General features: G+C 41.5%; 1 protein-coding gene across 6 annotated transcripts in view; it reads right to left on the bottom strand.

The window, feature by feature from the left end:
- The window catches only part of MAST4 (microtubule associated serine/threonine kinase family member 4), a 564,301-nt gene that overhangs the window by 389,174 nt on the left and 147,940 nt on the right, over window positions 1-27,187 (bottom strand). For all 6 annotated transcript variants that reach the window (XM_078449281.2, XM_078449273.2, XM_078449270.2 and 3 more), the window contains exon 3: window positions 1,856-1,980. In XM_078449281.2, the coding sequence (XP_078305407.2) occupies window positions 1,856-1,980 (125 nt within the window). The remainder of the gene's footprint in view (window positions 1-1,855; window positions 1,981-27,187) is intronic.

The following is a 27,187-nucleotide window of genomic DNA, read 5'->3' on the forward strand; positions in this document are numbered from 1 at the left end:
AAGTGATCTGCCCAAGTTTATACAGCTACCTAATGGCAAAAGCAAGACTAGAATCTCAACCTAAATCAAATCTCCCTGATTACTGAATAATTCTCAAATATCCAACTTATTCATTACCAATGCATAAGATTACAAGGCACCGCAATGCACTCATTTATTATTTGCATTATCATCAGTAAAACATGTTTAAAAACCTATTCCCATACCATACAACTCTACCACTAGAGCAAAAGTAACTTGTACAGACTTCTAGGCTGTGCCAAAGGTTGAAGTAGAGAAGTAATACACCCAGGAGAAAAAAAAAATTCTAGTAAGCATTGTGATTGAAAATAAAGATGAAGGGCACCTAGGCAGCTCAGTCAGCTAAGCATCTGATGGGCTCAGGTCATGATTTCATGGATCTTCAGTTCAAGCCCCACGTTGGACTCTGTGCTGACAGCCCGGAGCCTGGAGCCTACTTTGATTTCTGTGTATCTCTCCCTCTCTTTGTCCCTCCCCTGCTCAGGCTCTGTCTCTGTCTCTGTCTCTGTCTCTCTCTTCAAAATAAACAGTAAAAAAAGAAAAAAAAATTTTTTTTAAAGAAAATAAAGATGAACACTGAAAACACTGGAAAAAAAATTCAGGAGTCCAAACTACTAACATATATACAAATATGGGTGCCACCTGCCAAGTGGTAAATGCGGATCAAGTGCTGAGGTTGGAACAAACAAACATACAAACAAACAGGTGTCACCAATGGATGAGAAATCTAGGGGAAATTTTTGACCAAATACGTTCACATGGCCTGAAATCTATCTCTCTACAGAATGCTTATCGTTTGCAAGAGGAAAAAATCAAACCACGGTGGAGAAATTAAACACTGCCATGATGGGGGCGGGGGAGGGGGGGTGGCAAAATTAACATCACAATGAAGGGCAGACTGACTTCGGGGGCCTGCATGAGGCAAGCCCTGAAAGGAAACATCACCACCCATGTCCTATTCTGGCCTGAAATGCAAAATGTGACTTTCCCCAAGAGGAAACATTACACATATCAAACACGTGTAATATGAGAAACATTACATTTTTTTTCATTGGGAGAACTATAGTCTTCAAAAATGTCTGTGTCATAAAAGGCAAAGGAAGGCTGTGGCAACCTTCCAGATTGATAGAGACTGAATAGATATGACAATTAAATACAATATATGACCCCAGACTGAATCCTATACTGGAGGCTGAAGAAAAATGCCATACAGGACATTATCGTGCCAATTGATTAAACTGAAATACAGAATGGAGCATACATAAAAGGCTTATGGCAGCCATAAATTTGCCACTGTTCGTAACTGTGATAACAAATGGCCATAATACATACAGTTTACTCCCAAACAGTTCAAAAAATTATCTGAGTGTGTGGACATATATATGCATATACACACATAGGTATATATCTACATCGACATATATACAAGGAAGATAAAGCGAATTTGGCAAGAGATTAATAGCTGAATCAAGGTAAGGACCCACCATGTTCTACTGATTTTTCATATTCTTGCAACTTTTAGTAAGTTTGGAATTATTTTCAAATAAGGCATTTAAGACAAAAATCTCACAAATATTTTCATTTCTTTTGAAGGAAGAGGGGAGACAGTCAAGTAGAAACAAACGGTAAAGATTAGGCGGGAGGGATGGAGACAAGCCTTGGAAAAAATTAGCACACTCAGAGCAAAATATTGCACATTGCCAAATCTGTGCTTAACGTTAAATGTGGTTGTAAGTTCAAACCTAGTTAAACTCAATGAACTTAAAATAGTCCCCAGGGAGGTGGAGAGACGGTATCACCCGATGCTCTGCATAAAGAGGCAGAGGACACTCACCAGGCTGGCGGTGAGCGAGGGCGCAGACTGGCCCAAGGCCTGGCTGCGCATGCGCACGAGGTTGGACGTCTCCGCCGAGGTGGCCCAGGCCTGCCCTGCCACGGGGTTTGGAAGCAGGTACCGCCCTATGGGGGTGAAACAAGACAGTGTAAGCGGCAGGCAAAACATCAGTAATTCTGTGGCAAGGGCAAGTCCCTTCTTGGCCATCCTTCTAACCTGCTGCTGTCACACTCCTTACATTTATTAACAGCAACAAGGGTAATGCTGTTTTAATTAAGTCAGGAGATCCAGGGGCAAGTTGTGACCCTGATTTCCCACATAAACCCAAGTAAACCTCCTCCCCTCCAGCATCTGTACCTTTTGGCCAGCACAGGATAAAGCCCCTTGTTACTTCTGCCCATGCCATAGGAACTTGCCAAGGATGCATATAAACCCATAAAACATTCTCAGCATCACAGAAGGAAACATAAGCACGTTCAAACAAGGACTTTTTCAATATCTACTACGAAAAACTGATCTCAAAATCAACCAGAAAAAAGTCAACAAAATGGAGATCATGGTCAACAAAACAAAGAGTTGGAATTCTGTCAAGGTGAAATGGGGCTGGTGCCTCTTTCTCAAAGCTCCTCTGTCTGAAGAACTGATGGTCATCCAACCATGTCCACAGGACACACATGGTATTCATCTGCATAAATCAGGACATCAATGTCAGTCTAGGTTCACTGAGCAATTTACATCAACCTTGAACTCTAATGTATTGGTATGCCTTTAAAAGTCAAACAGTTGAACCAATTTACATTGCCTTACTTCCTCACCACAAGGACTGGACTAGTTATCAACACCCAAGAAATAAGACTCCTATTTTTTTTTTTTTTTTTTAGCATTTATTTATTTACTTTGAGAGAGACAGAGACAGCATGAGTGAAGGAAGGGAGAGAGAGAATTCCAAGCAGTCTCTGGGCTGCCAGCACAGAGCCCAATATGGGGCTCAAACCCATGAAGCCGTGAGATCATGACCTGAGCTAAAACCAAGAGTCAGACACTTAACCAACCGAGCCACCCAGGTGCCCCAAGAAATAAGGCTTCTTGACTTTAGGAAGTTAGGATGGATGTTAATATTCACACAGTAATGGAGCTCAGTTAAAGTAGAAACCATGATTGATTTTTATCCGTTTCACCCTAATACATGCACAACGACTGGCCATAGTAGGTGTTTTAATGAAATATCCACAGAACGATAAAAGAACAAATGGGCACGTCTTTCTCAAACAACAAACAGGCACAAAGAAAGGATGGCAGGCAACGTGGAGAACCTCATCCAAGGACTGGGGAGGGGAGGATCGGCATTCCAGCCACATACCTCTCAGATACATGGAAGAATGCATCACATGTGGCTGTTGGCCCTGCAGCCGAGACAATATGTGATTTTCCCCGGCAGATCTGTTCCTCGTAGTAGAGCCTCACTCTCTTCCTCAGGCATGCACCCCACAAGCCTATCCCACTGGTTAATAAGTGTTGCAATATAAAGTGATTTACTGGGGCGCCTGGGTGGCTCAGTCGGTTAAGCGTCTCCGACTTTGGCTCAGGTCATGATCTCGCGGTCCGTGAGTTCAAGCCCCGCGTCGGGCTCTGTGCTGACAGCTCGGAGCCTGGAGCCTGCTTCAGATTCTGTGTCTCCCTCTCTCTCTGACCCTCCCCCGTTCATGCTCTGTCTCTCTCTGTCTCAAAAATAAATAAACGTTAAAAAAAAAAATTAAAAAAAAAAATAAAGTGATTTACTAGCAGTGTGCATGGTAACTACCAGCACTATCCAAGTACAGTAGTGAGCTGCAGCTGCCATCACTGTCCATGCTACGAGGTCTAACTCTTGAATTCAAGTACTCTCACAAATGTGTATCTTTTTTTTTAATGCTACTTATTTTGGAGAGAGAAAGAGACAGACTGCAAGCAGGGGAGGAGCAGAGAGGGAGAGCGACACAGAATCTGAAGCAGGCTCCAGGCTCTGAGCTGCCAGCACAGAGCCTGATGCGGGGCTCGAACTCAAACTGTGAGATCATGACCTGAGCCCAAGCTGGATGCCCAACCAGCTGAGCCACCCAGGCGCCCCAGAAATGTGTATCTTAATGGCAAAGGAAACACTTACTTTGCCAAAATTTCTCTTTTGCACCATTATATAGTGAAAGCACACCCTACAGAAAATGAGATCTGCTTCTGAGATCCCGATCTTGCCTCAGTGACAACAGAGAAGACGATAGTCAACCTCTCCTGGACTTGGTTTTTCTGTCTCTAAAATGGAGAGAATGCGGTTGACTATTGTTGAGGGCATCAAAGAATTTTTTAACTAAAGCGCTCAGTAAACGTTAGCTATATAGTCCAAACAGTAGTAAAAATGGTAAGTATCATTTTCACGTGGATTTGGTTTCTTTTCACTCACAAATAGGTAACATAAATATAAAGGAAAAAAGTCATCTAAAATCGCACCAGGGAAAACCACTATCAACATTTCAGTGATCTTCTGCCAGGCTTTCTTTCTGCAACCTGTATTTTCTTGCAAAAAGGGGATCATACTGATTTTTGTCCCCACATAAGAGATTATAAACTTTTCCAAACAAATAAATATGGCAAACACCCATTAATTGAAGCACAAACTCTACCACTGAAAATTCAAACATAATTACCCTCTGTGATTCTGGTCACCACCTCAAAAACATTCAGGTACATTTTCAGACAAGATAGACCACAGATTTAAAGTCCAGATTTTTTATTTTTTTTCCTAGTCTTATTTTAAAACATGAACTAAAAGCTGAAGTATGAGGGGCTTTGGGCAATCTGTCCCCTTTAGACCCAAAGGCAGGACATTAATAAAGAAGGATAATAAAACCAGAGACTACATTTAAGAATATTAAGATCAGTATTACATGAATAAATGATTTAAGAGAGAAATAACTCTATTTGAAAGACATCATTTGTTAATAATGTACCAACCTCCATAATCAGAACCCGTGGATTTTTTTTCTTCCAATCCCTTCTATTTCTTTTCCTATATTTGGTTTTATATTTTCTTTGTTCATATTTCAGAAAAGAATCCTGGTAGGAGGTAGAGAAGCTACGTTATGTCCAGGTTTACATGATGGAGAAAACCTACTATGGCCTCACCACAGCTCTGCCCCAGGTGCTTCGTTTAAAAAAAAAACACAAAAATAAACTAAGGGTAGATACAAAAACAGTTGAAGAACTTAATTAGCAATAGAAAAACTTACAATGCAAACATTTCAGTTCACTGAAAAATTTTATAAATCAGTCCTTTTCTTTTTCTTTTAGGAAATAATTGTTAGACTATCTCCCTATAACCCTCAAGAAGAAAAAAGTATGTATTTATTTCTATATCCTCACTACCAGGCACAGTACCTGGCACTTAGTAAGTGCTCAATAAATGTTTGTTGCCTGAAATTCAGACAAACTACACTATTTGACCCATGCTTGATCAAGAAATTGAATCAAGCATTCTAAAATGCTAAGAATAAAACTAAACAAATTGTTTTCTTTAATTTCATTCGCAGCATAGCATAATAGCTAAAAATCCATTGAGGCCTTACTGTATGCCAGGCACTTCCAACATCTTAACAACCCTATGGTGTACTAGGGAATATTATCTGAACTCTAACACCCAGAGAGGGCACACAGCCAGCCCCCTTTTCAGAAAAGATGAGAAATGGTAGCAGACTGGATTAAATGAGATAATGCATTGAATGCACTCAACCTGGGGCATTGGAAATAGTCAATATACTACTATCACTACTCAGATTATCATGAGAACTTTGTTAATTCCATCAACATCATCTCCTACCACCCTAGCAACAAAACAGGGCAATGAGTTCTTAGACTGCAAAAAAAGAAAAATATTAAATAATATTAAAATCAAGAAGAGTATCTCTTTATGGAAAGGATAAACAGCCAATTTGGAATTGTAGTAATCTCTGGCAGGGAAAATGGGGAATGGGTCCAGGGAGGAGTATGCTCTAATATTTTTATTGTTTTAAAAATCATACACAGGTGATAATGGGGTCATGAGTTGAACTTAAAAGTTTAAAGAACTAAGTTTTCACTTGTGGTTTTAATAAATTTAATATTTAATTTTGTTAATACAGCTGAAGAATGTGGCAAATATTAAGTTAAGCTAACGCTGGCTGGTATAGGTGTTTTGGTAAATTATTCTCTATTACTTTCTGAACATGATATATAACATTGCTTTTAATGATTCCTATCAAAATATGTGCTCCCTAATCTAATATGGCCAAGTAGCCAGGAGTATATTCCTTCCCCTGCTGGGGCCACATCAGGGAGGCTCTGCTGACGATAGGAAATCTCTGGTGGGTCTGGGTGGGGAAGCAAAGAGCCAAAAGGAACCATGAGGACACATACAGGGTCCCAGTATGAAAGTCATGGCAGCTGTGACCGGCAAAGTTTCCCTTTGTGCCACTGGGTGAACAGAACGGAAGCAGGGAGAGTTCTCGAATAAATCCTCAATGTAGGAAATTCACACGCTAGGATCCCTGCTAGGTGAACCCAGGCACGCTTCAGGTGGGAGGGGCACAGGCAAGCTGAACCGCCTCCCTTCCCTACACAGACTCGGAAGCGTGCTCCAAACCCTTCAATTTCGTTAGATCTCAAAGGGCACTTGAAAGCAAGCAGAGACCCCTGCTAACGGGACCCCCGTGTGCTCCCCTCCTCGTAAGTCACTCTGTCTACCACTACCACGTACATTTTTTACGCTACCGTACCATATGTCAGTCTCATGTAGGTAGCAAGGCCAGATGTGTGCCTTGTCAAAGAAAAACAAGGCGTGATGTTCAAGTGGTAAGGACAGATTTTAATCAGTAGTAACTACTCAACAGGAAAAAAGAGCCCAGTGTGAACTGAACTCACCTTCCATTTGAACACAATAACTGAGTGTTTTCAGAGAAGAATTAAGGAGTGGGGCAGGGAGCCAGCAGGGGCTCAGTCGAGTCAGGGAAGTGAAAAATTACAAAGGGTTAGTCAGTGTAACTGCGATCAGGCCAACTCTGTCTGCCAGCTGGCAAATATTGAAAATTCAGATTCTATCCTCCCACGCAGGCTGAGAGACAGAGACCCTATCTGTTAGCCCAAACAAACAAACAAAAATTTTGACAGTCTTGAGTTTTCTCCGGCAGGCACTTTAAGAGGACTAGGGTCATCCTAAGGATATCACCTTGACCTTCAACCTGTGCTACTGTCTGTTCATGTCTTTATTGGTTAAGGTTGAAGCCTAGTTGAGAAGGAGGGCTCAGAGGAGCCTGGCTAGACTTTGGTCAAGGAGAGACTCTCTGTCAGGCTTCGATCTTTTTATTACATCAACAGACCCAAACCCAAAGGAGACATTTTGATGTGCAGTAACTCATCAGTTTTTGAATTCAGTTTGAACTAAATTTTTCAATTTAGTCCACGTATTAATCTCATACAATCTTCAAATCCAATAGGACATAAAACAATAAATTTTGCCAATAATGGTAAAAATTACTCTAGTTGTGGTTGATTCTATGGTCAGATTACTGAGTGCCAACTCTGACCCCCAAAAGCAATTCCATCACTTAATCATGAACTTCTCCAACCCTCAGTTTCCTCAGCTGTAAAATCACTTACGGGGTGATGCTAAAATCTGAAAAGAAAAAACATTATATAATGGCCATTTAATAATATCAGCCTCAAAAATAAGAAACACAAAACGCTACCCAAGACACAGCAGATTATAAGGTGGGCAAGAAATAAACTTGTATTAAGCCACTGGAGAAAAATAATTAAATTAGGAAACACTTATACACATATGAAATAAAATATTTATAATCCTGTCACTGGTTAAATTTTAGATGTCATTATTCTTGCATGAGTGTTATCCTTAGGAATCACATGAATGTTATAAATTGAATGGTCTGTTAGCACAGCACATGGGAGGTTTTTATTCCTGCCTAGACCCCCATTAGCGTTAATAGGGAAAAGAGGACAACAGATGGATTTAAGACAGTCATTAGAAGGCACTAACATCATGCCATACTTGATAGTGGCTACATCAAACTTTATATAAATTCGCTTTTTGATGACTACCAAGAGCCTCTAAAAAGTGTGTTGCTGTTGTATTCATGCATCATTTGCTGCCTACAATTTAAGAAAATTAGCATCTGTCAGCTGCATTATTCAGCTGCGCAGGGTGGAAATTAATGGATAATACCATTCCTAATTTCTTGTATGAGAGGTGAGCTTGCCTACCAATCTGGCCGCTTGATTTTAATACCAAACCGAGCTTGCTTGTTACAACTGGAACTGTGATTGGCCCTGTGCTCTTTGGAAACACATTTTAAAAATTCTGGTATGTTCATTATAACATTTATTACATATATTCTACTGGCATAACTAGAAATTTAGAGGCAATAAATAGAGGTCCATAATAAAGCTGAGATCAATTGGCCAGAACAATGTAAGCACTTGTCAGGCTTCACCCACAGAGGTATGAGTTACTTGAATGAGGTTTTTACATTGGTTATTGTTATTGTTATTGTTCTGGTCACTGGATCTCTACTTAACACAGTGGAAGATGTGCAGTCTTTTGAGATAATATATTAAAATAAGTAGATTACCAAGCCTACACCCAGAATGTACCTCGGTTCTATCTAGGCTACATACGGTCTCTTTACTGGAGAGTGTTTTCCTTTGTTTCCACCCTGAATCCCAAGAAACAAGAAGACTTCCATAAATGCATGCTTTCAAACATGAAATACATGCTTGCAAAGCACCCCAAAGCTTCAAGTATCCCTCTGAAGTAGGAAAATACCAGGTCAGCAATAATTTTAGCAGAATGGCTATATAAAGAATTAAATATAGCCTCTGGAGAACTACTTTATCATCAGGGAATAATGGTACCTGACTAGATTTAAAAGCTTCCAGTAAAAAAGTTCCTTATCACCTGAAGTGCAACATAGATTTAGCCGTCAGTCCACAGTCTTACATTTTGGGTTATTTCTCTTGGACTACAAACAAGCCATCAAAGGGAAAATAAGAGCTAGTAACTACTAACAAAGCAGTCTTTAGATATGGCTTCCGGTGCTCAGTTATACATAAAACTCTGAAAAAGTTTGTTTATCCCTCTAAGGCACCAACCAGGAACAAAAGGAAGCTGAGGCAGCAGCTGTGTGGCTCTCAAGGGTTTTGGTGACCTGGGGGGAGCCATGAGAGGGAGGGAAGGAGAATGGGGGTGGCGATCCAGGGGTAAAGGAGCTGGGGACAAAAAGAACAAGGGTAGGTGACCACCATGCTGGTGCCAGGAGCAGGCAGACGGGGCCACACATTCGGCTCTTTCATTCTTTATCTTTCCATGTGGGCTACCATCCTGCTGCTGACCTGAGCATCTACCGAAGCTCTCCAAGAAGGCTCCCTGAAGTTCACATGCACCACTTCAGCAGGAGAGGGACATCCCAAAATGTTACCCTCCCCATCTCCTACTAAAACTCCCCTTGCTTAATTCCACCTCTGGGTATACACAGAAAAGAACTAAAAGCAGGGACTTGAACAGATATGTGTATACCAAGTTCATAGTCGTATTCTTCACAAGAGCCAAAAGATGGAAACAACCCAAACATCCACTGAAAGGCGAACACGTAAACAGAACACTGTACTATATACGTACAATGGAATAAGATTCAGCCTTAAGAAGGAAGGAAATTCTGACACATGCTACACATGGGTGAACCTTGATGACATGCTAAATGAAATCAGTCAGGCACAAAGGGACAAATATCGTATGATTCCACTTCTATGAGGTTCCTGGAATGGTCAATTTCATTGAGACAGAAAGTATAACCGTGGATACTGGGGGCTGGGGAGAGAGGTAATGGAGACTAACTATTTAATGGGTACAGAGTTTCAGGTCGGGAAGAGGACAAAGTTCTGGACATGGATGGCAGGGACAGTTGCACAACATTGTGAATGTACTTAACACCGCAGACCACTTAAAAATGGTTAAAATGGTAAATTTTATAATGTATATTTACACACACACACACACACACACACACACACACACACACACACAAAACAACCCTCACTTACTTGGCTGAAACCATTCGCCTTCCCAAGAAAAAATAGGGTCCTTTTTGCTGTTCAGAAGGTATCCCCATTACACCACATTAGCACCTGCTCTTGCAAATTACACTTAAATAACTTAACCCCTTGGAATCATTTGCAAGTCAGAGGAAATGAGTTTTTCCCAGAGCACTCCCAACTTTAGAAATGGAGAAGGGTCAAAGGTCAGGAGAAGTCACTGGCCGAATCGGGGAGAATGCATGAGTCAGCAGCCTCTGTCCTCAAGTATACTCCATCATCATCAAGGCGTTCTTCTTCTCTGCTCCACTGCTCACTCCTAAACATTGGTTCCCTCATCACGGCGACTGTCGTACTCACAAGCAATTATAGCCTCCCTTTATTCATCTTCAGCTCACTGCTACTACAACACAGAGACATGGTTCCTTCCATCTTCCCTCTCGCATGGGTGACTGACTTCCAATTTCTTGTCCCACCGCAAAAGAATAACTATACCTAGACATCACCGACAATGCTGCTAAATCATTCTTCTTAATGGCACAAATAAATATAATTTGAGAAACCAGCAGACCTGTGACCAGAGAGTGAAGTTCACTGACTCCTATACTGAACTACTATTCTAGCCTTAAAAGAAAAAAAAAAAAAAGTGTTGTTCATTCACACAAGAAAAGTCCAAAGCACAGCCTTGACCCTAAGTCCTTAAAGACATCACCACCTACTATACAGGGATCTCCAATTGACAAGGCAACTGAATGCTCAATAGAGAGACCATGCATGTCTTCTGAGAGGCTGGTAGACAAAGTACAGGACACCAAAAGGACATCAAAGTCTGAACCTAAATGACAGCACAATGCAGTCATCGCTAAACTTTGGTTTTGCTCCAAGACTCAAATCCAACCGAGATGCCCAAATTCACTGTGTAGAATATCCTCACCAGCATTCTATATTTAACATATGGCAGGGCAACATTACTAACCACAAGGGCCTGGTGAGAAAGTTAAGGGGATGCTTTAAAAGGAAATCTGCCGGAAGAAAGAGCAGGTAGCAGAAGGTAACAGTTTACCAAGCCCAGACTGGGTACATGACACATGTTCCAGGGAGTCACTAAAGGCCAGTTGTATACCATGAAAGCTCCAGGGACTATGGAAAAATAACACAACACCCATGTCTGCACTACAGAAATCAAAGCCTCTGGACAAGCCATCTCTAGCTGCCATTGCCAATCAACTGCAGCTGCAGGTTTAAATCAAAAGTAACTTTAGTTGTAAGCCATATAGTAACACGACTCAAAGGTGCTCTCTTCACCCTCAATCACAGTTACCCTTGCCATTTTATAAAATATTTGTTAATGTTTATTTCTGAGAGAGACAGAGAGAGCTGGGGAGGAGCAGACAGAGAGGGAGACAGAGAATCCGAAGCAGGCTCGAGGCTTCAAGCTGTCAGCCCGGAGTCTGATATGGGGCTAGAACTCGAGAACCATGAGAACATGACCTGAGCTGAAATCAGACGTTCCACCGACTGAACCACCCAGGCATCCTTACCCTTGTCACTTTATGATAGAGGGGGAAAATGCCAACACATAGTACGTTTTTAAATTTTTTTAATGTTTATTCCTTTTTGAGAGAGACACAGAGAGAGAGAGAGAGAGAGAGAGAGAGAGCGCACAAGCGGGGGAGGGGACACAGAAACCGAAGTAGGCTCCAGGCTCTGAGCTGTCAGCACAGAGCCCGACACAGGGCTTGAACCCACGCACCACGAGATCACGACCTGAGCCGAAGTTGGACGCCCAACCGACAGAGTCACCCGGGTTCCCCTACACAGTACATTTTTAAGTGGAATAATTTGAATCCATACTTACAGAGAAATATATTTGGCCTTTTTCCTTCCTTTTGTTTTCCTTTTAAGTTGCTCTTAAAGAACAAATATTTTTTTCTCATCCACCATGATTACCACTTGCAAACTCTAATAAGGGAAGATATTAGGATCAAGTGAACTAATACATGAGCTAGACCTTGGCAAAACTGCAATGTTCCTGCTGTTACAACCACTCACATCGCTGGGTGTAGCAACGTCCAGCAAACTCTCCTGTTCTTCAGTGAGACCCAGTCCTGGTCAGCAAATCCTCACTGCACCTAGACCACCAAGATGTCTCCATTCTGATGATGATTATCTGTATTTCAAATTCTTATCAATGCCTGGGTGGCTCAGTCACTTAAGCATCCGACTCTTGGTATCAGCCCAGATCATGATCTCGTGGTTCATGAGTTCAAACCAAGCTTTGGGCTCTACGCTGAGTGCATTCTCTCTCTCTGCCCCTCCCCTGCTTGCATTCCCTCTCTCCCAAAATACATAAATAAACATTAAAAAAACAAAATAAATACATAATAGTTTTGCCCTAAGCTCCAGCTGTAGAGACCAAAGGCTTATAGGACAACTTAAAATTAATTTTTCAGCAAGTATTACATACAGCCCACTCTAATGAGAACGTGGTCAAAATAATCTGATGCCAAGTGGTGTTGCTTGGAATGGCAGCCTGCGTGGGGGCACCCAGGAGATGGGTACTGGCTGTGTCTAGGCAACACTGGGCATAGGTCAGAGTTAACATCTGCAATCTGGCCTCCCTCCATCCGCGTATTGAAATATAATTCAGCAGAATGAATTGCTAGACATGCCTAAACCCCTTGGGAAATGACAGATATTGATGAATGCTGTTGAGAAGATATATGGACGGAAACGGCAAATAAATAGAACCATTTTTTCTCAGAGTCAGTTTGCGGCTATGTGGAGCAGCTGTTAAACTACTTGTCAAGCTCCCCCCTCTCCCTTCCTCTTGCTCCTTCCTCTTCCCCATCTGCCTCCACATCTTTCTACAACCTCCCAGGAGGACCAGAATCGTGTGCGCTTCAAAATACCAACCAAATGAGTAGGAGTCATCTCCTCCTTCCCCATCATACCCTGACTTCCCAACCCAGTTTGTCCAATTCTTTTCAAAATTTCTTTTCACCTAAACAAGTTCACTGCCCCCTCTGGATCCTGAAAATATGTTCCATGTTTAAACTCAAGAAATTGTTGACTTCAAGTCCATTACCATTTTGCTCCAGTCACAAGGTTCAAATCCCAAATTCAAAGCCTGACTATTACCGTGTAGCAGCTACATGCCTTGGTCAGACTTAATCTCCTGCCCCCCAGTTCCCAGTGCATGTTCTGTGAAATGGAGATGAGACACCAATCTCACAGGGTTGCTGGGAGGACAAACTGAGTATATGAGCAGAGAGCCTCTACTAGCATTTGACAAAGACAAGTCTTGGGATAAACAATGACTTATCCCCTCTTCTTTCCAGGGCTGAACACCTCTTCCTGCCAAGGGCACTCCTCCCTGACATCATCCCCAGACTGGACCAGATTCTCTCCAGCACAGGGCACTTTGGGGATAACTAGTTCTCATTCATTCATCAAGTAAACTCAGGAGCATAGAGAGGGAAACCAGTCGGACAAGGTTTGCATCCTGGTTTCCCCATTTATTAACTAGAGAACCCTGGATACATTCCTTTTCCTCTCTGAGCTCTAGTTTCATACCTCTAGAGCTGATGTCAATAAATTACACACATCAAGTGCCCAGCACAGTGTGGAATACACAATTTGTGTTTAGTGGTGGTTTAGGTCCCCCGCCAGGATGCTTGATCCATCCATCACAGGCACTGAATCCATACTCCAGGGCACTAATGGCCTCCACTTTCCCCATCATATTACCTATTCCTATGTGGATGCATGTGTAGAGAGTCTCATTTATTGCTATACATAGCCTGCTCTTCTCCACTGTAAACTCTGTCAGTTGGGACTAGACTTCATCTGTGTTTTCAGCCAAACATCACATCCAGTACACAGAACTTACTGAACTTGTACATGATTATACACTTATATCTGTGCATACTAACTCTCTATTTTGTCTCTCATTTATATTTCAACCAGGGTTCCTATTTTCCCATTACTGTTCGGTTGCACACTGCCTAGAAAAATATTCACATTCAGGGGTGCCTAGGTGGCTCAGTCACTTCAACATCTGACTCCGGATTCCAGTTCAGGTCATGATCTCATGGTTCATGAGGTGGAGTCCCACGTTGGACTCTGAACTGACAGTGTAAAGCCTGCTTGGGATTCTCTCTGTCCCTCTCTCTCTGCTCCTCTTCTGCCAACATGCATGCACTCACACTCTCTCTCTCTCAAAATAAAAAAACTTTAAAAAATATATATTGAAACTCAGTCCCGTTGTTTGCTTTGTAACAATAATGGCAAAGACGCAGCAACCTTAAATGTCACTCTTCTTGGGTTTGACTTTCACTTCTAAAATGCATCTCCAAAAAAGTCCAACACCTCCACAAAATACTGGTTATTTTCAAGGTAGGCTGATTAGCCTCAAAACACTAGATAACAATTTGTACTTAGCATCTTGCTTTGTGAAGAAATTATGAATCCTATTCAATAACATTCTTTTGGACACTAAGATGCTTTTATTGACACACTCAAATGTCACTAGCAGCCCTGGATGCTAAACATTTCTGACAATGGCCCTACATATAAATACTTATGACAGAGAGCAAGGAGGAGCTAGCCATCAGGAACTTTACAAGAGAAACAAAAAGAACAAAGGCAGCCAGAAGGGGATAAAACAAACTCCATTATCACAATCCAAGCAGAAATTTCCAGACAAGTACAAATTTCTTAACAAGTTCTGTTTACCCAAGGAAACTTCTATACACAATTGAATTCTCATAACAATGTATTTCCACATATATTTATTTGGAACAGTTTCTAGTTCCAAGCTGACTTTTACTCCAAATAGATTTCAAATTCTTCCTCCCCAAAAGCAATGTCCATGTATGCTTTCTGAAGAATCGAGTATTTTGTCTCCAGTTTGTTCATACTAATTAATGAATAAGCAAAAAGTCTAGAACACAACTATGAAAGATTTCTTCCAAAAATACCATATCATAGATCTCCCCATGATTTCAAATGGCACTTTGTTAAAGTCCCCACTCCAGGAGAGACAGACTTCCATCAGGAACTCTGTAGCCTGCTCTCCTTCCTCTGTTAGTAGCAAAATTAATGTCCATCCTACCTGGTTCAAAAGCAACAGAATCTAAGAACCTGTATTATCCAAGCTGCAACCAACCCTATGCCCTGAATTAAGTCCTAAGAAATCACTAAGTGATTTCCAAAACGTAACAAAATAGTGCCATTGTTTTTAACAAGAGAAAAATTAAAGCCCAGATTAGCATCATGATTACCTCAGCACTGCTTAGAAATTAATGAGAGGTATAGGGTTGGAATTCAGCCCTTTCATTTCTGGTCTATTATTTACTCACTGAGTTCTTCTGAAAGCTTAGATGACATCAAGTAGCCTTGAGCTCCAGGGTCAAGTCTTCATGTTTTAAAATAATGGTATCACTAGACTAGTTGGCATTCCTTTTTAGAGAATTCAGCCGTGATTATGGGGGAAATCAGTGTGCTTGGTGCTGAGGTGGGGGAAGGTAGCCATTCGGTTGTCCCAGTCACCCTCTAAAGAGCCATCTCTCAAGATTGAGTCTGCATGAAAAGATGCTCAACGTCACTCCTCATCAGGGAAATACAAATCAAAGCCGCACTGAGATACCACCTCACGCCAGTCAGAGTGGCTAAAATGAACAAATCAGGAGACTATAGATGCTGGCAAGGATGTGGAGAAACGGGAACCCTCTTGTACTGTTGGCAGGAATGCAAACTAGTGCAGCCACTCTGGAAAACAGTGTGGAGGTTCCTCAAAAAATCAAAAATAGAACTACCCTATGACCCAGTAATAGCACTACTAGGAATTTACCCAAGGGATACAGGAGTGCTGATGCATAGGGGCACAAGTACCCCAATGTTTATAACAGAGCTTTCAACAATAGTCAAGTTATGGAAAGAGCCTAAATGTCCATCGACTGACAAATGGATGAAGAAGATGTGGTTTATATATACAATGGAATACTACTTGGCAGTAAGAATGAATGAAATCCTGCCATTTGCAGCAACATGGATGGAACTGGAAGCTTTTATGCTGAATGAAATAAGTCAGTCAGAGAAAGACAGATATCATATGTTTTCACTCAAATGTGGATCGTGAGAAACTTAACAGAAGACCACGGGGGAAGGAAGGGGGAAAAATAGATACAATAAGAGAGGGAGGGGAAGCAAACCACAAGAGACTCTTAAATACAGAGAACAAACTGAAGGTGGACAGCGAGGTGGGGCGGGAGGAAGAGGGAAAATGGGTGATGGGCATTGAGGAGGCCACTTGTTGGGATGAGCACTGGGTGTTGTATGCAAGCCAATTTGACAATAAATTATATTTTAAAAATTAAATACATACAAATATAAAAAGGCAAAAAAAATTGAGTGTCTGGTCATTTTCTTCTAATAGTTCCATTAAATGCATTTAACCTCCCATTATTTGAATCCACAGAGAGGACCATAACTGTTCAAAGAATGGCAGTGGGGCATTTGCATCCAGACTTACATACATCAGAAGACATCACATACCAGATCTGCTTGGGGTTGTCCACAGAGATAATCCTGTCTCTGAGGTGACTAAGCAGCCAGAGGATCAAAGAAAACATTAGAAAAGGATATTGTACTGACATCCATGTGTAAGGGCTCTAACCTCCTGCCTTTCATACCATGCATGTACCTAAAAGACAGTATGTCTGAGGATGCCTAGACACAAAACCATTCCAGTATTTACTGACGGATTTTGCAAATAAAAATATAAGACCCCTAAATCCATTCCAGTACAAATAAATCTGTACTGGATTTAGTGAATTTAGTGCCCAAATTTCAGAATGGGCATACATATACTAAAAATAGGATTAGCTGTCTATGTGATATTATTAATGGTGTCATGCATTTTGTCTGGCCATCCTATTTACTGAGCACTTAATATGTGCAATGCAGGAAACTCTGCTTAGAAGAAACAAGGAAAATGTCAAGGAATTTATAAACTAGTAAAAGGGATGATAGGTACACAAATAATAGAAAATTTAGAGTGATCCATCCTGTAAGAAGAAAGTAATATACGATGGAAGGAGAGAGTTAAAGTAGGGCTGTTGAAGAATCAGCAAGTGATATGAAGGTGTTTGGAATGGAATCTGAATGTAGTTAAGGATCGTGAGTTCACTTCCCTTTTTTTTTTTCTACACATAAGTAGGCATCTCAGTGCTATGAGTTTGTGCATGTATTATTTCCCCCCTATTTTTAAAAATTATTTATATGTACCACTGCAGCCACAATCTAGTGCAATGGAGCAAAAATAGAGCAACAAAACATTTTTGCTCTGAGATTCCTGGCAACCAAGGCGAACAGAGTGGGTGACCCAGCTCTCAGTACTTAGCTCAAGAAAGAATTCAAATTTATCAGACTAGTTTAACCCCTTTTTCCTTGTTCTGAGCCCAGCGAAATTTGTTTGAGGTTAAAAAAAAAAAGGGGGGCACTGACATACGTAACTGTTCCTGTCCTCTAGAGTGATGTAAGGCAAAACTACAGGCGTGTCCGAAATTATGAGACACTAAATAAAAATCAAGGGCACAGAGCCATGCGTGCATGCATATGTATAAACACTTACCAAACGTCCATGTATGTTACTTAACATACATACATGCCTCTCTCTCACAGGGACTTGGACATGGTAACTCTGCTACCTTATGCAAAATCCTTCAAGCCTAATTTGGTACAGGATTAATCATGTAGGGTAGGAATGATTCCACCTTGGTCTTATTCAGAAAGAGGGAAACAGACATTTAAATAATACTGTACTTTTCAAAAGTCTCACTCCCAGCAGTGAGCCAGTCAGCAATGGGTTAAAATCAAGGACGGGGCTTACCCTCAAGATCTCCCTTCTGGCCCTGGTGTGATGCAGGGCACCTGACACAGTACTGTCAAAGAACAGAGAAATGATCTGGCGAGGCAGACACAAGAAAATAAATGTAGCCCTGACAATAGGCGTTGATTAAGTACTTGAATGACAATGGAACATGACAATGACAAATGCAGGCTACCACCACCAGAGTCATTAATATATCAGGAACACTAATTTTTATAAATCTTTAAACTTCCCGGTTGGTGGCATTTGCATTCCTTTCCTTATACTCTTACTATGGAGTTGACATACAGTCAGCTTCATTTTCGGTTTCCACCCAGGAAGTAAAAAACAGGTCTACATTCTTGATCTTTGATTCGCCACTGAAAATGAGCTTTAAACAAGAGATAGATGGCCTGGGGTACTCAGTTTCAGAGGCCGGTGACAGGACATCACTGGAATGCTCCTCCAGGGGAGACAGTGGGTTTCCGAGCTCAACAGTAGACAAAATATTTACGTGTGAAGGGAGAAAATGAAGGGAAACCGGTCTCTGCAAAGACTCCCCCCCCCCCCAATCTCATCTTGGTAACTAAAATTATTTACTACTCAAGTTTGAAGGGATTTGGAGGCTGTCTGATCCAACCTGTTCATTTTACAGAGGATGAAATTAGGCATCAGAAACCGAGCCACGCTTTACTTAAAGGTATGCTTGTCATCAGCATCTGGGCCTCTGAGCCCCATTTCATGGTTCCCATAAGAGCAGGGCATAAGCTACCAAGTCACCCAGGCAAGTCACTTGCTTTCCATCTTGAAACCCCATTCAGTCTACTCCACGTATCCCATTCTGATCCATGCCTCCCCCAAACGCTACTGCATCGCACCCCACTACCACGCATGTGTTGTCCAGAGGATTCCGGCCCATGAGCACTTAGCACCTCACGTGCACTTCTGAGCAGATGTGGTACGTTTCACCGCACACATTAAGACAACGTCACCAGAAGAGCCAGTCGCCCATATCCAACTGCATACATGTGGCTCCAGGGTGGCATGAAATGGCAGCACCCACCATCTCCCTTGCATTCCCCAACCTTATCTCCCCCTCCCTACTAATTATTATTTTTTTTTATTATTTTTTGAGAGAGAGAGACAGACAGACAGACAGGCAGACAGGCAGAGTGTGAGCAGGGGAGGGGCAGGGAGAGAGAGGGAGGCACAAAATCTGAAGCAGGCTCCAGGCTCTGAGCTGTCAGCACAGGGCCCAACGTGGGGCTCAAACTCATGGACAACAAGATCATGACCTGAGCTGAAGTCGGACACTTAATCAACTGAAGTTGGACGCTTTACTGACTGAGCCACCCGGGCGCCCCCCCCCCCCCCACTAAGAGTGCTGTCTGTGGGATTTAATGGGCCATACTGATTTTCTCTTATTTAAATTTATATTTCATGCTCTTAACTACAATACTGTCAATTTAACTTTTGTGGCATCCTCACATATACCAAAAAGTGTCACAGGGAGCTAAAACCAATCCATCTTTTATAGATGACACATACATGGGGCTGAGAAGATAAGCTTAGAATCTGCACGCCTTTCAGAACCTGAAAGTACACAAGGCATAAAGGATGGGAAAACCATGTCCAGCCACACTTGGCCTCAGTCCACCCTATCAGGGCAAAACAAATTTTCAGGAATGTACAAAAATATAAAATCAGCAGAGAGAAAACAAAAAAGAACATGATAATCCCCCTTCAAAAAGTCAACCCCTTGATAAAAATGCCAAACCAAACCATACAACTCCAAGTGAAATCAACTTTCTCTTCTAAAGTAAGTTTTAAGAACAAGCAACTTGAATTTTTCAGGCACCTGGGTGGCTCAGTCGGGTGACAGTCTAATTCTTGGTGTTGGCTCAGGTCATGATCTCACAGTTCAGGGATTCGAGCCCCTCATCAGGCTCTGTGCTGACAGCATGGAGCCTGCTTGAGATTCTCTCTCTCACTCTCTCTGTCTCTCTCCGTCCCTCTCTGCCCCTCCCCTGCTTGTGCTCTCTCAAAAATAAATAACTAGACTTTTAAAAAAAAGAACACACAACTTGAATTTTTGATACATGGATTCAATAAATTCATTCTTCTCTCAGGAATAACCCAAGTCTGTTATTTATAGAACCACATTAGAACACAAAAAATATGGGCAAGACATTAAGGGAGCAAGAGAGAGACCAAAAGGGTGAATGAGGAAGCCTAGTGCTTTGTTCATGTGAACATTCATGCATCTTTGGTTTGTTTCTGTTAAGTTTCTTCATTAGTCTCATTGATACAGAGAGCTTCCTTACATGTTTAGACACATACAACTTTTTATTTTGGTGTATCTATGTATTCTGAGAGAGGGAGACAGAGAGCACGAGTTGGGGAGGGGCAGAGGCAGGGGAGAGACAGAGAATCCCAAATAGGCTGCTCACTCTCAGTGCAGAGCCCAATGTGGGGCTTGAACCCATGGAACATGAGATCATGGCCTGAGCTGAAATGAAGAGTCAAGAGTCAGACACTTAACTAAATGAGTCACCCAGAAGCCTAGACAAATACAAATTATTTTAAAATAATTCCAGCACTTGGGGCTCCTGGGTGGCTCGGTCTGTTAAGCGTGTGACTCTTCGTTCGGATCATGTCAAGACCTCACGCTCACGGTTTTGTGGGTTCAAGACCCACATCCAGCTCTGTGCTTGGTAGTGTGGAGCCTGCTTGGGATTCTCTGTCTCCCTCTCTCTCTCTACCCCTCCCCCACTCGCTCTGTCTCTCTTAACATAAATAGACATATAAAAGATTTTTTTAAAGTAAATAAAATGAAATAATACCAGCAAAAACTGACCTTACCACATTTGATTTGCCACATCCACCACACCCAGCTGAAGGTCAAGAAGGCCAACTCAATTTTGGAAGTCAGAATGGTTCAGTTCTATGTAAGTATTCAACTGATTTTCCTACCCTAGTGACCTTGAAATTCTAGACCAACAGCGATTTAAGACCCAAGCGACTTTTTGGTCTGCAGAAGGCACCTCAAAAGGCTTAAGGGAAACTGAGTCTCCTATCAACATCTTAATTAACACTCAGAACTAATTTTGAAGTCCTTCTATCTGGTATAAAATTGCCAAGTGGCTTTCTGAAAAGCCAGATTTGCTGACCTAGCATGGCTCCCAGCACTCTCTGAGAGCAAACAGCCTAGTCTCTCATCTGATTTCCGGTATAAGAAATCACACTACTTCAAAGCAAACAGCCTAGTCTCTCATCTGATTTCCAGTATAAGAAAAACACATTTGATTCTTCAAGTCCTCATTTAGACTCATCCCTTAATTAATTCTCCCAGCATGCCTAACATCCTCACCTCTTGAGAAGGCCTCCTTGGTCCAAGAGGCCTGAAAGAGATATGTATTTGACTTTCAAAGAGGTCTCTGCAGCCTGGCTCAGAACAAAGTGGCCACACGTCAGTTTGAGGCAGCAGGGCACCAGGGTCCGGGAACCACCTTGTGATCACTCTGTCAGGTGAAGCAATGACACACTGGTGGGCCACCGGCACGAGAGATGAGCCACAGCAGAAGGCTTCCTGACAGACACTGGGAGGCAGCACCTGCCAAAGGAAGTGGCTGCATGCCCCATTAAGTTCAAGTCTCTGGAGCTATGCCTACTCTGGCAAGGAGAGATTGCACAACAAAAATACACCACAAGAGTCATCTTGTAATTAGAACACCTAGATACCAACAAAACATCAAGACACAGAATGACATAGGGGCAGTGAAGACAGCAATGATTTCAAAGACTATTTAAAAGCAGGCACTCTCACCAGGAAGAAGGTAGTAATGGATTTGCCTCTTGACTGCTTGGTGACTCAGAAAAATGCGTAGACATCCTCCAACTTCCTTAGCAACTGTTGATGAACTATACAATTTTATAAGTTCTAAGAGAACACTCAACTAATGTAAAAAAAAAAAAATTCCTATTCCCAGTTACATGCCTTCAGCCCAGAGATAGATAGAGAGAGAGAGAGAAAGAAAGAGAGAGAGAGAGATTCACTGACTCACTGACTCATTGACTCATTGATTCATCGACTCAATGATTCATTGGTTCATTTATTCATTTAGCATGGAGCGTGATGTAGGTTGGAACACATGAACCATGAGATCATGACCTGAGCCCAAATCAAGAGTCAGATGCTTAACCAACCAGCCAGGAGCCCCCAGTCTGGCAATTTTTAAAGTATTGGCAAATCGCAAAACAAATCAAAATAGGATGTTTCTAAACCAGTACGACCCTGAGTGTGAATTTTCAGTGGATCCGGGATTTTTTTTTCTCTGTTGTCCAAGAGCCAAGAACCCAGATGGAAAGTACCACAAAAGAGCACCATTTACAACAACTGCAAATGTCTTGGCCCTCTAAGAGTTTCCAATTTTGCCATATATCAAAATACTAACATTGCACTCATCCTTCAGGGCCTGGGTAAACCCAACTTAGCCCACATAGTGCTCAGTCCCCAATACAACCACATGCCCAAGTGCCCACTACCACTCCTCCTTCCAAACTCCCATGGGCTTTGGCTCCGCCACTGAGAAATTCCACCAAAGGCACCAAAACTCCACTCGTTCTTAAACAGCTCAACCCCACTCTCCCCACCACTACCTTCACATGACCCTCAATCTGGGTTCTCTGCTATCCATGTTCTGTGGAAGTACTGTTCCCACTACACACATTTCACTGGGGCCTTATCTTTTCCTCAAATGTGTCAATAGCCTTCACTTGCAGTTCATGACCTCAGACTTTAAATGGGTTGTTAACGCTCCAAAGCAATCCTACCACATTTACAGCTCCTTTCCTGTTCTCCAAGGCCATGTGACTTCCCTCTCTACTCGACTCCCATATAACCCTCCCAACTGCTACCCAGGGGTCTCAGCATGCATGGAGAAAAGCGAAGCTACAAATCTATTAAACTACCTACCTTTTATCAAGCAAATTTATTGACAGCAGTGATATGGAAATCGGACATTTAAAAATGAAACTTCTTATTCTCTTGAGATAAAAGTAGATTTGTATGCAGTAGTAAGAAATAATACAGAGAGAACCCAGGTATACTTTGCCGGGTTTTCCTCAACGGTAACGCTCCGCAAGACCATAGTGTACAATAAGCATTAGGATAACGACTTGGACACAGTCAAGATACAGAACATGTCCATCAGCAGAGGATCCCGCATGTCATCGATTTAGAGCCACACTTACTCCCCTCCCATCTCCCCCTCCTAAAGCCCCGGCAACTGCTCACCAGTTCTCCATTCCTACAAGCGTGTCACTTTGAGAATTGTATACACAAATGGAATTATACAGCAAGCTTTTTTTTGTTTTTAATGCAGTCTAATTCTCTGGAGATTCACCCAGGCCGCCATCCCCATCAATAGTTCATTCCTTTTTACTGCTGAATAGTATTCCATGACACAGATCCACTTTTGCATCCTTTCTCGCCTCCTTCCTCTGATGACAAGAAAGGAAGTGCCCCTTCTCCCATAAAAAAGCCCACCTTCTTACATGTACTCTGGATACCTTGCCAGGTTCCTGCGGAAGCCCTTTACTTTGGCTTTCTTCACTGCCATTCTCAACACCTGACAAACATGCTCACATGGACCCCATGCTAAGAGGTCTCCTTTTGACCCCTTAAACTTTTCCAGCTCCCACAATGTGTCTACTCCCTTACACAGCAGCACTTTTCAAGAGAGCTATCTACACTCAACTGTCTACCCACTAGCTACCTCTCATTCCTTAACTACCTTTTGCTCTTAATCCACTCCATTCTAGCTTTTCGTCCCACTTCACTACTGTCCCCAAGGTTATCAGTGACCATACTGCAGATTCCAATAACCATTTAGAGCCATCTTCCTGACATGGAGCCAATTCTTTCCTTCTCAAAATACAACTCTCCCTTTTTGCGATCCCACAGTCCTGACATACACAGTTAGCGAAGGGAAATTACCACATTCTATTTCTTTAGTAAGACCTATTTCTCTCTCAGGCTTCCCCAACTCAGTAAGCGCCATGTTGCCATTGACTCTTGTGTAGCTGTACAAATAGGCAACGGCCCAAAAGGACCATGCTAGTCCCCTCACCTTCTCCCAAGAGCAGCACTAGGCTGGCAGTTGGCTGTGACCATGTGACATAATCTTGACAGAAAGAATGTGAATGGACAAGAAGATGTGTCTCTTCTAGGCTGGGACTTTTAAGAAGACGGAAAGCTTTCTCCTTTTTTTTTTCTTACTTCTATCATCCAGAAGCAAAGTATATTAAGGCCATAGGGAAGAACAAAACCAGAAGATAGAAGGAGCGTGGGTCCCTGACTCAGCATGAGGAAGACAGCTGCCTGCTAACCAAAAACATGTACTTGAGTAGGAAATAAATAAGCATTGTGATAAGTCACTGATAGGTTTTGGTTTGCTTGTTATGGCATTCTAACACACATCATCATTGTATAGGCATTCTTTGGATGAAATTATGAACATAAAAAATCTAGGGCATCAAGGAGAACTTTTAGGAGCAATATTTGCTAAATACCAAGGCTACCCATAAAAAATGAGGTCTTATTTTATGTAAATTTACTTTAATTTGAATTCTTGGTCTCACCCAGTAAGCTAAGGAGGGCTCTAGGATGGAAAACCCATTAACCTCTACACAGCACTAAAACACAATGGCCACCAGGTTAATTTTAAAGAAAAGAAAAAAAAAAAGCTTTTTTTAGGATAGGGTTGTTTGTTTTTCTTTTCCATCTTGAAGTAAAATTCACTCTGAAATGCTTTTAAAAAATTTTTCAGATGTTATTCCAAACTGATTTCCATAGTCCAAGAAAGAAAAATGTCTCAATATTTTCCCCAAGATAGAACACCACGATGCTGTTACAAATTCTAGTTTATACTATCTACAAAGTTGGTTTATTATTATTAGATGCAACTTGCAAACATATATAGATTCCTTTGTTTTACACTCCAAACAAGCCAGTAAGTTTTGAAAAACACAACTTTCCTCATAAGGAAAAGAATCCTGCCTTTTCTGACCATTAGGGCTCCAATATGTATCATAGTTGTGAAATTCAGGACCTGGATTGAGGACACTGCTTCGCATATCAAGAAGCCAGGGCTCAAGATCCTGAGGTTCTGTCCTTCATTGTGCAGCTCCCTTGCTGTGAACTGTCAGGTACATTACCACATACTTATGCCTAGACTTAAGGGTCTGTATAATGATTAGAATAACACTCCTCTTACTCATCAGGGGGTTCCCAAAGCTCAGTGTTTACATGATGCTTCTGGTTGCCTACTTAGCAAGTTGCAGGCCATAAAGAGAGAAGATAGCTTTAGCCTCCAAAATAAAATTAAAAAAAAAAAAAATCAGGCAGAGTTGAATACTGTCAACTCTGTGTTTGTTGTTTAAAAGCTAGCCCTGGAAAAAAGAAAAAGTACTGATAGTTTGTCTACATTTGTCTACATTAAACAGGTATCACTGTAATAATTAAAAAATAGGTAAAGGCAAAAGAAAAATAAAGAGAGAGAGAGAGGCTAATTATGACAAATGGAATTATTGGTCCCAATTCTTTGCTACCCTGCATTAGTGTTATATATCTGCATCTTGGCCTAGATACCATGTGGGTAGAACATGTTTCTACCCCTTAACTCTGGGCTTGACCATGTGACTTGCTTTGGCCAATACAAAATTAGAAGACATGATGTCCCCAGAGGCTTGAAGCATACCTGAGCTGGTGGATATGCACTCTCATGCTCCTGTCTTTTACCAGAATATGATGCCTTGCCTAGCTGCTGGTCCAAGAAAGAAGACAGACACATTGTGCAAATCTGGACTCAAATAGCATCCTAGACCCAATCCTAGCAGAGCCCAGACAAAATGATCCAAAACCCAGCTGACCTGCAACCACATAAATAAGAAATACTTGTCTGCCAATGAAAGTTTGTAGTTATACAATATTGTTCACCAACTGATAAACCACTTAATGCCTCAGGAAATCTCAGTGGCAAAACATGTCTCATGGATAGAACTGCAGGATGTAAAAGAACGCCATAACATCCTTCATGTGCCCATTTTTAAAGGGAACCCAGTCAACAATCATCCCAGGAACTGTCTTCCTCCCCCTTGTTATATATACAATTATTTCCTTACATTTATAGCAAGATCTAGGAAGCAATCAAGGCCATGAGACCACTGAACAATGGGATTTCATATTAAAAACATATTGGGAGACTATGTCAATGCTACAACATATTCTTTTACTACACGATATTTAATGTTTACAATTACTTTCCATTTTATGTGTATACTGTAATACATTTAGCCAATATCTTTTGCCAGGTAGTTAGATGATAAGCAATTTTAATTCTAATAAATGATGCTGATCTAAATATCACTACTGTTATTTCTCTGCACCCATTCACAACTATTTCCTTGTGATGAAATGGGAGACATAGAATGGCTGGGTTAACAAATGTTTAATTGTTTAATTATTAATTGTATAGTTTTAATTTACTTTTGCAATTAAGGGACCAGGATCCCTATAGATTGAGTCAGCCCTGGATTCCAAATGAGCAAAGATTTTCCCCCCTAGCATTCACTCCAATTAACCCTGCTGGAGTTTACTAGAAACCTACGGGTACCTACTGCATTACGAACAGTGCGGTATTTACAAGAATGGACTTCGGAGCCACAACACTCAGGCTCAAATCTTGGCTCTGCTGTTTGTGAACACCATGATCTTGTGCAATTCAGTCAAAGTATTTGTTCCTCAGTTTTTTCATCTGTAACATGGGGATAAGACTGCCCCTCATAGGGGGATAAAGATGTTTAAGGAAAAATTAAGGCAATAAATATAATTCCCTAAAAACAATGCATGCTACATAGCAAGCTCTCAAGGTTAGCTCTCATTATTATTAGTGACAACTAGATGAAAACATCATAGATCTTCCCCTCAAAAAGCAGAGTTCAATGAAACTTATCAAGGATAACTGAGTGGCAAAAATTTTAAGCTATAAGCCTTCACAGAATCTTTGTTTTAAAAAAAGCAGTAAACAATTGCCAAAGAAAAGAGTCTTTTAGATTAAAACAAAGCTAAGCAATATGAAGATGGCTGGTCTTGGTGTTACAAAATATATCAGGTACAGATTTCTGATGGCAAAAACAGTCACTTTGACTTAATTAAGTTTAGCAACAAGTATATCCCAAGGTAAGATCACATGTGATAATTCACAGGTGCCTAATGCTAGTAGAAACTCTTTCTTCAAGATCAGAAATGATGTTTTCTTTCTACTGCAACCCAATACTGGCACAGTGCC

This window comes from Panthera onca, chromosome A1 (genome assembly GCF_046562875.1).
Source record: "Panthera onca isolate mPanOnc1 chromosome A1, mPanOnc1 haplotype 2, whole genome shotgun sequence".
Classification (NCBI taxonomy): domain Eukaryota; kingdom Metazoa; phylum Chordata; class Mammalia; order Carnivora; family Felidae; genus Panthera; species Panthera onca.